Source organism: Otolemur garnettii, unplaced genomic scaffold, assembly GCF_000181295.1.
Source record: "Otolemur garnettii isolate 467f Iridium unplaced genomic scaffold, OtoGar3 scaffold00111, whole genome shotgun sequence".
In the NCBI taxonomy this organism is placed as follows: Eukaryota; Metazoa; Chordata; class Mammalia; order Primates; family Galagidae; genus Otolemur; species Otolemur garnettii.
This window is the reverse complement of record NW_003852506.1, coordinates 3,116,013-3,129,184: the sequence shown is the minus strand read 5'-3', so window position 1 is coordinate 3,129,184 and position 13,172 is coordinate 3,116,013. Positions and strand designations below refer to the sequence as shown.

The 13,172-nt window shown below is 41.7% G+C and overlaps 1 protein-coding gene across 1 annotated transcript in view; it reads right to left on the bottom strand.

Moving 5' to 3' along the window:
* SYNJ1 (synaptojanin 1) overlaps positions 1-7,858 on the bottom strand; it is a 102,476-nt gene extending 94,618 nt beyond the window's left edge. Inside the window, exons 1-2 of the mRNA XM_023517447.1 lie at positions 7,761-7,858; positions 6,629-6,774 (exon numbers count right to left, since the gene is read on the bottom strand). Of these exons, the coding sequence (XP_023373215.1) occupies positions 6,629-6,774; positions 7,761-7,858 (244 nt within the window). The remainder of the gene's footprint in view (positions 1-6,628; positions 6,775-7,760) is intronic.
* Positions 7,859-13,172: the final 5,314 nt, after the last annotated feature.

Here is a 13,172-nt window from a genome sequence, read left to right as displayed (position 1 = left end):
AAAAAAAAAAAAAAAAAAGAATTTTCATCACTAGGTTACATTTTCCCATCTTTTAAATAGGAGATCCACAACTTCTGTTTTTAGAATCATTTTCCATTTCCAATGTATTCTCTTTATCTTCTATTTAGGATACAATTATGAAGAAAATTATTTACTTTATTAAAGCATGAGATGGGCTATAAATTAAGTTTTTGAATTTAATGCATATAGGTCTGACTGACAGCTTGTCCTTCCCCAGTGATGGTCTTCTTGTGTATAAACTACAGAGAACAGAACACTGAATCATACACAAAGCTAAGAGAGATGTTTTCTTTTATCTCTTAATAAATTAGTTTCCAGGGGAAAAAAAATTATGTACTGTTATAACTTGCTGACCATCACACTCACTGTTTATACTAGTACAGATGCAGCATACTGGTCACCAGCTACAATAAACCACCAGAGACATCAAATTTCAGTTTAGGACAGGCACGGTGGGCTCATACCTGTAATCTTAGCACTTTGGGAGGCCAAGGTGGGAGAAATGCTCTAGAAACCAGGAGTTTGAGACCAGCCTTGGTCTAAGACCAAGATCCTGCCTCCACAACAAAATAGAAAAATTCACTGAGCATCGTGGCACCTGCCTGTAGTCCCAGCTACTTGGGAGGCTGATGCAGGATTGCTTGAGCCCAAGAGATTGAGGCTGCAGTGAGGCATCATAACGGTACTGCACTCTAGCCTGGGTGACAGACAAGACCCTATCTCAAAAATTCTTTTTCAGTTTAATTCAACATTTCAACATTTTCTTTTCTTTTCTTTTCTTTTTTTTGAGACAGAGCCTCAAGCTGTCGCCTTGAGTAGAGTGCGATGATGTCACAGCTCACAGCAACCTCCAACTCCTGGGCTCAAGTGATTCTCCTGCCTCTGCCTCCCACGTAGCTGGGATTACAGGCACCCGCCACAACACCCAGCTATTTTTTGGTTTGCAGCCATCATTGTTGTTTGGCAGGCCCGGGCTGGATTCGAACCCGCCAGCTCAGGTGTATGTGGCTGGCACCTTAGCCGCTTGAGCCACAGGCACCGAGCCTAATTCAACATTTTCTGTACTAATATTTTTCAAAAATGGCTATACTACTAAAAAACATATTAACTGTTATCTAAAGATAAGAACATTTCAGAAGTTTTTTTAAAATAAATGCAACAGAAGAAATCAATGATGAAATTATTTTTCATTTAAAGAAAAGCTCTTTTGCCAGGCACAGTGGCTCGCACCTGTAATCCCAGCATTTGGGAGGCCAAGGCGGGTGGAATGCCTGAGCTCAGTAGTTCGAGACCAGCCTGAGCCAGAGTGAGACCCCGTCTCAAGAAAAATAGCCTGGCATTATGGCTGTTGCCTGTAGTCCCAACCACTTGGGAGGCTAAGGCCACCGAATCGCTTAAGCCCAAGAGTTTGAGGTAGCTGAGCTGTGATGTAACAGCACTCCACTGAGGGTGACAAAATACTCTGTCTCAAATAAAAAAAAATAAAAGCTCTTTGGGGGCAAGACACGATTGTAAGAGGGACTTTACCTAATAAATGCAATCAGTGAAACTTGGTTTCTTATACCCTCAATGAATCCCCACAATAAATTTTAAAAAAATAATAAATAAATAAAAGTTCTTTTATTGCTTTAATTTTTTTTCTGTAGCTCATTGCAGCCTCAATCTCCTAGACTCAAATGATCCTCCCATCTCACCTTCCTAATTAGCTGTGATTACAGGAGCACACCACTGGGCCTAGTTAATTTTTTTTTAAACATTCGTAACAAAAGGGTCCGCTAGGTTGCCTAGCCTAGTCTAAAACTCCTGAGCTCAAGCTATCCTCCCATCTCAGCCTCCCAAGTAGTTGGGACTATCGATGTGTGCCACTACATCCACCCAAGAAAAGTAATTTTAAAACAAATTGTTAATAATATTTATAAAAGTCATAAATAACATTCATCAGACATTTTTAATTGCCATTCCGTAAAAACCTTAATAATGTGGTTAACCATTATTTCCATGTGGACATTTCAGTAACAAACCTATGTGTAATATATCTTTTGTGTCAGCAGTTCAGTCAAATAGCGATTCTTTAAAACATAAGAAATACATTTTATAGAAAAACACCCATATTTTCAACCATAATAACTGTTATGTTTCTCAACTTTGTAATCTAGTTTAGGTTAGTCTTTCCCCTGTTTTCGTTTAATAACCATTTATTCAAGTATGAGTAAAACACTATATTAAGCACTTACGGATACAAACATTACTAAGACACGACTCTTCTTCAAGAAGCATAGCACCCAGACATAGCATAGAAACCTAAGCACAGTTCCATGTGATATGAAGGACTATACTCAAAGTGCGAGGGGAGCATTAGCACTTCCTTCAGCCTGAGGGTTTCAAGAAAACCACTTAACCACTTATTAATCACATAATAGATAATAATAGCACTAAAATCTGGAAGCATGATTATTTTGGAGAAATCTGCAAGCCCCCTCCCAAAAAAACTTCATCCCCTAATCTATCATGAAATGACCATCAGTCTAATTAAATCAGAATCTCTGAGGAGCTACAGCCCAGTATCAGTATTTGTAAAAGCTGCCCAGGTGATTATACCTTTATGCCATAATATCATGACCGATTTTTTTTTTTTTTTTGAGACAGAGCCTCAAGCTGTCCCCCTGGGTAGAGTGCCATGGCATCACAGCTCACAGCAACCTCCAACTCCTGGGCTCAAGTGAGTCTCCTGCCTCAGCCTCCCAAGTAGCTGGGACCACAGGCGCCCGCCACAGCACCTGGCTACTTTTTGGTTGCAGCTGGCATTGTTGTTTGGCGGGCCCAGGCTGGATTCGAACCTGCCACCTTAGGTGTATGTGGCTGGCGCCTTAGCCACTTGAGCCACAGGCACCGAGCCATCATGACTGATTTAAGTTTTGAATCTTATCAACATAAAGACAGAGTCCTGAGGCCAGATTAGTGAACAATCATTTTCTAAGGGGAATCCATGGTCTGAGATTATTTTCATTTGCAATCATTTTTTGGTATATGCTTATAATAAGAAAGATAAAATTTTACGTTTCATATCTCATCACGCTTCTGGCATAAGAAAATTAAGTGACTACCAATCCTCAAAACTGTGTACTGACTAAAATGCCTAAATTTTTAAACTTTACTCTTTAAAACCAGAGCCTATAGAGACTCTATAAACTTTGGATACATGAAAACTAAGTCCTCTAGAGTCACCTTCACCATCTATTTTAAAGAAAAACATGTGCATACATGCATTTAAAGAACAACAAAATCACATAAAAAGTACTCAAATTATTATGTGGACTACGCTCTATAGAAACAACAGGAAGGTAGAGATAAAAGTGAGTGCCGGGGTAAGGCAGATTCTCATAAAGAAAGACCTGAGGGGGACCGCCAGGCTTGAACTAAAAAGGTAGAGAGGTGGGTGTGGCTCACACCCTGTAATCCTAGCATTCTGGGAAGCTGAGGCAGGTGGATTGCTTGAGCTCACATGTTCAAGAACAGCCCTAGTAAGAGTGAGACCCTACCTCTACTAAATAGAAAAAAAAAATTAGCTGGGCATTGTGGCAGACAATAGTTCTAGCTACTTGGAAGGCTAAGGCAAGAGGATCACTTGAGCCCAGAAATTTGGGGTTGCTGTGTGCTATGATGCCACATCCAGCCCCAGCAACAGAGACTCTGTCTCAAAAAAATAAAAATAAATTAAAAATAAAAGATAGAGAAAAGCACTCTAATTGTATTGGAGGAAGCAGATGTAACAAGGAACAGCATAATGAAAGCTACAAAAATCCTTCATTATGAGAATTGAGATAGCACTAAGAAAACCCCAGAGTCTCCTCAAAGGAGAACACCACTAGACAAATGACAGATTGAGGAGTTTGAACATAATCTTGGTTAAAAACAGGGTTACAATTCAGTTCAATATACAAAATGATTTTAGAAGATTCTTCTGGTAGATTGATATCCAGGATGCACTAAAATTATGGGGGCTTGAATTGCTGAAGTAAAGAGAACATGTAAGCATTTTCCAAGCAAAGTTCCCTGAATATAACCGGCATTTTAAATTCTGAAAGTTTTTAAAAACAAATATTGTACAGCACAATATAAACCTTGGTATCACTACAAACTGAAGGCCAAATAATTTCATAAGTCAAATGATTAATAAAAAAGGTTTGTTAGCCTTTAACATATCCAAGATATTATATATCCATTTATGCTTGCTTTAGAGAAAGAGGCAATATTCAAACATTTTTTTCTCTCAAGAATTAGTCTACATCTAATGAAAATAAACAGAATAAATAAGACAATATTTTAATATTCTTTCTCCTTAAAATGAATATTAATACCAAAATGGGTGTTTTAGGGCCTTTTCTTTTTGAGAGAGTCTCACTCTGTCACCCTGGGTAGAAGGTAGGGGTGCCATCATAGCTCACTGAAACTTCAAACTTCTGGGTTCAAGCTATCCTCTTGTCTCAGCCTCCCAAGTAGCTGGGACTACAGGAACCCACAACCACTCCAAATAATTTTTCTATTTTTAGTAGAGGTGTCTTGCTCTTGCTCAGTCTGGTCTTGAACTCTTGAGCTCAAGCAATCCAGCTGCCTTGGCCTCCAAGAATGCTAGAATTACAGGCATAGGTCACCATGACTCCCCCCCACCCCCCACCCCATGCTTTTCTTTTTCTATTAAAAAACATTCTCTGGCACAAAAGATGGCTGCTGGAGGTTATGAAAAGATGATTATTTTGAGGTTTACTGACCTTGGAGTAAAGTATAGTAATAATCCTAAAAACCATGGGTGATCCACACTTTATAGCTAAAAAATTTACTTCTCCTTTTTTTTTTTTTGAGACGGAACCTCAAGCTATCCCCCTGGGTAGAGTGCCATGGCATCAGGCTCACAGCAACCTCCAACTACTGGGCTCAAGCGAGTCTCCTGCCTCAGCCTCCAAAGCAGCTGGGACTACAGGCACCCATCACAGCGCCTGGCCATTTTTTTTTTTTGGTTGCAGCCATCATTGTTGTTTGGCGGGCGTGGGCTGGATTTGAACCCGCCACCTTAGGTGTATGTGGCTGGTGCCTTAGCTTGAGCCACAGGTGCCAAGCCAAAATTTACTTCTCCTTATAATTACAAGTATCCACAATTAAAGAAACATTTATAATTTAGACAAGATCAGTAAATAATGTCACCAAAAGCACAAGTAGCTGAAAAATATTTTCCATACTAAACCAAACCTTCATGCTCCCCAGATATTTTTAATTAAAAATTTATCAATGTAAGAATTATGCTTACAGTATAAAAATAACATATGCTATGGAAATTAATACTGTACCAAGGTATATTTTATTTTATTTAAATATAAAAACAACTTGGAACGATTAAGTCCATACTAACTGAGTAAACTAGTATTATTTAAACTTGTTTTTAGAGTGTAAAACAAGAGGAAGGAAACAAAAAAGTGTAAAACAATTCTCAAGTGAGAATTGAGACAGCACTGAGAAAACCCCAGAGTCTCCTCAAAGGAGAACACCACTAGACAAATGACAGATTGAGGCCCCTTTTCCTTCATTCAAACCACGTTACTATATGTACCAAAAATATATATATTTCTTACACACTGTTCTTTCTGGTTTTTCATTATGTTATTACCCTTTTCCTCATCAGGATAATTATACTATCTTAACACTTTAACTGAAATTAATATTATGTAGGCAATGATTAGAATCTTTTGCTCATCACTTCCTAAGTGTGGAGAAAGTTTAAGAGTCTAAAATATTTAAGGGTTTATACTTGCAAGCATGTCTTTCAAACACTTTTTGATATATAAATTAGAACCAGTTAACTAAACTGATCCTAGCATACAAAAACCACAAAAGAACAAGTAGTTAACACTAAAAAGCCTCAAAAAAACACTATCACATTTGAAATAACCCCAAACTGGGGCTATGTGCCTAAATCTTACATTAAGAAAGAACCATAATATTCAAATTAATCTTTTTAATTTCATCCATCTGCCCATAAAATAACCCAATCCACAGTAATCTACTTTTTTACGATGCAGTAATCCTCTTTGTTAAACACGATTAACAAAATAATTTTTTAAATATACAAAAATCAATCACATATCTTACAAGAATTCTAGAGGTTTACAATTCTCTCAATGAAAATATAAGGGATGCAACATAATATACTCTGACAATAATGGATAATATTAAATAATATCCAGTACTATAACCAATCTACAAGAAATCCTGTTCATTATAAGAAAACTGTCAAGCAAGCCATTTTATGGATTTATATGACCTGATATAAAATGCAACAATATTTCTTTGGAAAAAAGATTAACTTTTGGAAGCAGCAGCAGAACCCAAGAATGCAAAATCCTGTAACCAAAACCTGCATCTCCCTGCACACTCCCAACAAAAACCTGTCAACAAAAAGTTTACAGGAAGGTTTGATTAAAAGGGAAAAAATGGTATAATCTCCTGGCTGAAATACAGTGAAAGAGTCGTCAAAGTCTTTTCTAAAAAACCGTTGACTCTTAATTATTTCAAATCAAAACAGAGACCATGACCAGGTGGGCTACAGATGACTTACAGAGGATGGCTACAGCCCCAGACTCGAACATGAGACATTCTTCCTTATTCCTAGTTTCCACTATGAGGCTGAAGGGTGGTGGATCCAATTTGTGATAGATCCGAAATCCTTTGCTGAACGCCATTCTCCTTTCTTCAGAGACAGCCCTGTGAAAACCAAAGCAAAGCAAAGCAAATGAAGCTGATGTTTCCTTCTGCAGCAAGGACTGCAAGGCGTCAAGATGTCCCTCCCTACCAGGTTTTAATGGGGGAGGGAGGGTTGGGGTGGGGAAAAAGGGAGCTAAGGGAGAATGGTTTATTCCAAAAGATAAGTCGTCACTTAATTTTACCAAAAAGCAAGAGGAAAAGCTACCAAGGCAAGACAAGGTTTTAGCACTGTTATGCGCATCAACGGTTTTGTTGAGTCTCCCGTTTAATTTATGTTTAGTGAAAGGAAGATTTTTAAGCGTATTTCCTTTGGAGTTGTTTATCAGCTTCCTGCTTCAAGATTTCTCACTATGTTAAAAGGGAAACGATTCGGAAACTTCCAGCCGTTTCTTTGGGGGTAAAGGAGAGAAGGTGGGAGGGAAGGTTAACTAGCCCGTTTCAAAGCTCCTTAGGGGGCGGGAGGAGGGCAAGGATTATCCTACACCACAGGCTCTCCCAGGGGCAGCAACGAAGCCGCACAGGTTACCGCCGCCCCCCGCCCGGCGCCGGACCACCGCCGGCTGGGAGAACGGCAGGTGGAACGGATAAACACGAATGGCCACCCGGGAAGTGTCACGACTCCAGGCACGCAGCCGCCTGGGGATTCTCGGGGGTCCAGAGTAGTCGACCTCCCAGAGCCTCGGAGGCACCGAGTAGCCCAACCCCCAGGCGCCAGAAGAGATGTCCCGGTGCCCAGACAGTCGGTTCCTTCCTACCGGCAGGCTGACAGCCGCTGTCACCACAACCCCGGGCCCTACCCGGCGCCCCTCGCAACCTGTGGTCTCCTCATAACCCCGCCCGCCTTCCCGCACCCCGGCCGGCAGCGCGCAGTCGCCCCTCACCGCTCTCGCTGAAGCTGCGGCGGCGGCAACTGCCTCAGGAAGCGCCCGCCCGGCTGCCAGTGGGTCTGGCCGCGGCCGCTCCCCGCCCCCCGCCGGCTTGCTCACCTCTTCCTCCGGCTCCTCCTCCTCCTTCTCTCGCAGCTACAGCCGCCACAGCCGCCGGAAGCGTCACTTCCGCTCCAGCAAGACCAACTCTTCCGCATTGCGCCGCGGCCGGGGGCGGAAGACCCGCCCCCCGCGGGGAGTGGGCGGGGCGCGAAAGGGAGGGCCCACCTGCTCCGGGCGGCCGCGCCGAGCCCGGCCTTAAGTCAGCCAGCTACAGTAGCCTTCGCCTGAGGCGACGCTAGCCTCCGGGAGCAACTGTCGCGGGTCGCTGCTGAAGGTTCCGCCGCTGGGCATGCCGGGAAAGGGAGGATCCGGCCTTCGCGTGGGCTCTTGAGAGCTCGAACGCCGGGGAGGGACTCTCGGGGACAGCTGTGGGGGCTGGGTGTTGATGTGTGCCTAGGCCAGGCGCCCGGACCACCCCCTCTGGCACTGGAGGAGGGGGCGCAGGACCGTCTGCAGGTGGCTAACCAGGTGGCGCCTGAAGAGCTGTCCATGGTGTCTCCCAGCAAACAGCGCTGAGTTCCTAGCTTCTGGATAGGCAGCAGGAAGAAAAAACAATACCTGCTTTGGACCAGTTCTGTTAGCTAGTTTTCTTCGTGTGTTTTCAGGAGTACTGGGGGAAGAGTGTGGACCTGCGTACACGGTGGAGAGCGGGAAGTCACAGACCAGGGTCTCAGGGCTAAGCCAAAACACGGCTGTGCTGAGGCCCAGGCAACTATGATAGCGGTTGTCAGCTGTGGAATTTAGTAACTAAAAGCATCTAACACGTTTATCTCATCTTCATTTTTCAACGAATCATGGTTTCTGGGTAATATCAGTGTGTCCCATAGACTTCTCTTTCTGAATCCACTTAATATACCTAAATGCGAGAATGAAGTCAAAGTCAGTAGGGCAGAAAGGAATCGAAGACTTGAGAAACCCAGCACCCTTAATTAAGAAACGGTTTCCACTTGCTTTTGCTTTTTCCTTATCCCTTCCCCTTCTTGCTTTTATTTTAAAAGCAAAAGCAGAATTTAAATTTGGACTATGTTGCACAAAATCATTTCCTCCTCCAGGCCCTCTCATGTGACTTCATTTAATATTTCTTCATCCATTTCAGAAAATCTGGATCCACCCTGGTTTCAGGACACTAACATAGCTATATAATTCATTAGAAAGTAAGCCACTTCTAAGGCCAGAGAATTGCACAGATATTTCTAATTTAGTACTGTCTTCTTTAAAACAAACAAAAACCCCCAATATTTTCCTCCTTGCCGTGGTTACCAACAGCAGCCTCCAAATTAAACTAATATTGAAATAATCAATCGACTGGTCTGTGGTTACTGGGGGTTTTGTTCTCTTTCCAAAAGAGTCCATTTCAATTGGGGGTTGCATTTGACAGAGAAAACTAAATGGGAATGGATGAAAATGGAATTTTTCTTAGTTCCCTGTCCAGTATAATGTGTCTATCGTCCTGATATGCACTGAGGGGTGGGGAGGAAGGAGCAAGTAGTGACTCCAGGAGAGATGTTGATGTTATCAAATGCATTACTTGGGAGGTACCATTTGTGAGAACTAAAATTCTCATAAATTCTCCAGTTTCAGATGGAGTTGGGACCTGAAACCAAACTTGCTTACCCTAAAACCCAAGATTTTTTCCACTTCGCCTGTGTCTGAGGCTATACCAGAAAACCCTCCTTTCTGAGACTGAGAAACATGCAGTAGGCTCTTCTAGGAACAAATGTTCTGCCTAATTCCTAGTTCCTTTTAATTTTGGACTGAGGAAGTTGAGGTCCAAGTTTCTGTGTTCTGGATTAGAGTTACTGATTCCTGAAATGAAACTTGGTGGTAGGGTAGCAGGACTCTTATTCCTACAGTTATTAGAAGGCCACAGCTTTTCCAAATTCTTTAAAAATACATCGCTTTAGTCATGAAATAAGCACATCCACAGGGTTTGAAAAACATAAAGAAGATATTACTAGTGGCTTTTAAAATGTTATTTATTTTTCTTGTCCCACTTTCCTATTTATACTTTCCTTTGGTTTGTTATAAAAATAGCTGACCAGGCCAGGCACAGTGGCTCACTCCTGTAATTGTAGCGCTCTGGGAGGTCGAGGTGGGTGGATTGCTTGAGCTCAAGAGTTCGAGACCAGCCTGAGCAAAAATGAGACCATCTCTACTAAAAATAGAAAAAAACTTAGGCAAGAGGATGACTTCAGCCCAAGAGCTGGAGCTTGCTGTGAGCTATGACACCACGGTACTCTACCCAGGGTGACAGCTTGAGACTCTGTCTCTGTGTCAAACAAAAAAAAAAAAAAAGGAAAGAAAGGGAAGGGAGCGAGGGAGGGAAAGACAGAAAAGAAAGGAAAGGAAAGGAAGAAAGGAAAAAGGAAAGGAAAAAAGAAAATAAATAGCTGGACAAATTTTTACCAAACTAGAAATGTCATTGGGATGGGATGACTAAAATATAGGTGAGTGGCATACACAGACTTCTTAGTAAGATCCTAAGGGCCTGCAGAGACAGGCCAACACTCTCTTGACCCTTAAAACTGAACAATGAAGGGCCTGGAGGAGGCTAAAAATGCCACCCCAAAAAGGTACCAGCATAAATCCCTGGAGCCTGTGAATGTTAATTTAGGTGGAGAAAAGTCTTTGCAGATGTTGACTGAGGTCAGAATTTTGAAATTATTTTTGATTACCCAGGTGGGCTCTAAATGCAAGTACAAGTGTCCTTATAATAGGGAGGCAGAGGAGAGAGATTGGAGCAATGTGGCCACTAGCTAAGGAACATCACTGGCCACTAGAAGCTAGGAGAGATGAGGAAAGATTTGAGCCTACATCCTATGGAAAGAGGCATGGCCCTGCTGATGCCTTGATTTCCAACTTCTGCCCTCAGAGTTGTGAGAGAATAAGTTTCTGTTGTTTAAATTACCCAGTCTGTGGTAAATGCATCACTTTAGTCATGAAATAAGACTGTAATTTGTTACAGTAGCCACAGCAAACTAGTACCAGGCTTATGTGATTTTCCATTAGGGGACAGACTGAGAGCAGAAAAACAGTTCTAGACAAGTGTTTCAGATAAAACGAACTGAGGGCAAACATTCTAAGTTTTAGATGCTGACTTGTGAACAAGGTATTTCTCTTATAGGCAACTCTCTGTATCATGTTGAACATGCAATTGCCATTTCTATAGGTAAAAAAATGCTCACATGGTGACAATATAAGGCCCAACCTACTAATAGGTACATAAACTGTAGCAAGGCCTTTTTTATTTAGAAATGATTAATGATTTTCCCAGTAACATAAAAAAAAACTATACCATATAGTCCCATGACTATGAATTTTGACAGGTGTTGACCATGTGAATTAGTAGCAGGGCTTACTTTTCTGTATAGTCTGGCTTTTCTTGTTAAAGATGCTAGAAATTGTGTGGTAAATCTGGGAAGTAGTAGTTTGATGATCCAGTAACCATCACCAGTTTCTTTTCAAGTCAAATAGACTGCAGTTAACTTTTTTTTTAAAATCAGGATCAGGATGTGCAGAGGTCTATTAGTCGACAGAAACGGATGGCCCCTGTTAAAGAGAAAACTATGGTCTCTTAGTAGGTAACAAACCGTGTTAGCTTTTTGCTTTATCCTTTGTAACCAGCTAAGGATAAGATTTTATAAATTAGAAAAATGGAAATCCTATAAACAGGAAATCTTGAAAACATGTAAGAGTAGAATCATTGTGAGAACAAAATCAAACAAAAATGCGCAGACTGAAAAATTACCATAAAATAGGAGATTGCCACCAGGGCAAACAGGGTACTTGTGAGAGACAAAAATGGAGTGTTTTCATTTGGAATAAGAGAATAACTCAAGAGAGCTCCTGTGAAGGGGGGATTTTTTTTTTTTTTTTGCAGTTTTTGGCCAGGGCTGGGTTTGAACCTGCCACCCCCGGCATATGGGGCCAGCGCCCTATTCCTTTGAGCCACAGGCGCTGCCCGAAGCGGGGATATCTTAATGAAACACGAGGATTCCTTTTTTTTTTTTTGAGACAGAGTCTCACTCTGTCATCTTGGGAGAGTGCCATGGCATCATCATAGTTCATAGCAACCTCAAATTCTTGGGCTCATCTCTTGCCTCAGCCTCCCAAGTGTCTGGGACTACAGGCGCCTGTCACAACACCCAACTAATTTTTCTATTTTTAGTAAGATGGGGTCTTGCTCTTGCTCAGGCTGGTCTTGAACTCGTGAGCTCAAGCAGTCCATTGGCCTTGGCCTCCTAGAGTGGCAGGATTACAGGCATGAGCCCTCCCCCCCACCAAAACACAAGGATTCTCATGCAAATCAAAGTAGTAGGCCCAGGAACAGGGCTCAGCTTTCCTGAGATTAGAGCTGTAGCATGTTCACTCTTTAAGCTGGCTCAGGGTACCAAAGCAGGTAAGCCTTTAAGGTCAAAGTGTTTTGCAAACTACTTTAAAATGGTTTTAAGGATTTATCAAAACTGTTCTCATTTGACATGTATTTTGAATTATTAAATTAACATGGGAAATAATGTCCATTTTCTAAAGATACTTTTAAATAAGAGCCTAAGAATGAGAGTGCTAGGTATTATATGAGATGACTCTATCCTGTAAATCTTTGCTAGAGTTAGAACTGACAGGGCTGAGGAAAAGCCAGTATCAATTGCTGGGGTCCAGGAGTCCAGAAGCAGCCCAGGGGTTGGTCTACATTGTACATTAACACCAATCCCATACAACAATATTTAGCCTTTCTTTGCTGGGCGGTCAGAAGCAGCTCTCAGCAGCTGTGAACTAAACTACATGCAGTTTCGGTTCCAGAGGGCAGTGTTCAAAAGGTTTTGAATAACAACAACCTATTGAAATATTAGACCTCCCAAACATTCACACATATTTCATTGTTCTCCCTACATGTAATTCTAGTGTTTGTTCTTAATCTTCATTTACTTGAAACAGACCAAATGTTCTTTGCCATAGCTAGCAAATGGCAAGACTCCTTTAGAGATAAGTTTTTTGGGGGCGACAGTCTCAAGCTGTCACCCTGGATAGAGTGCCATGGCATCATAGCTTACAGCAACCTCCAACTCGGGCTCAAGCGATCCTCTTGCCTCAGCTTTTCTATTTTTAGTAGTGGGGGGGGTCTCAATTTTGCTCAGACTGTGAGCTCAAGTAATCACAAGCAATCTACCTGCCTTGGCCTCCCAGAGTGCTAGGATTACTAGTGATGAGTTCTTTTAACAATAAAGAACCATGCCAATGTAGCAACTTACATTTTCACAGCATACGTTGCCATTTTAATAATGTGTTCAGGATTTCAAGGGAAATTAACATTTAAAACAAAATTGCACATTGTCAAAACTCACTGAACTGTACAAAGGTAAACTTAACTGTTTATCATATCTTTGACTAAAGAACAAATTAGGGGCTCGG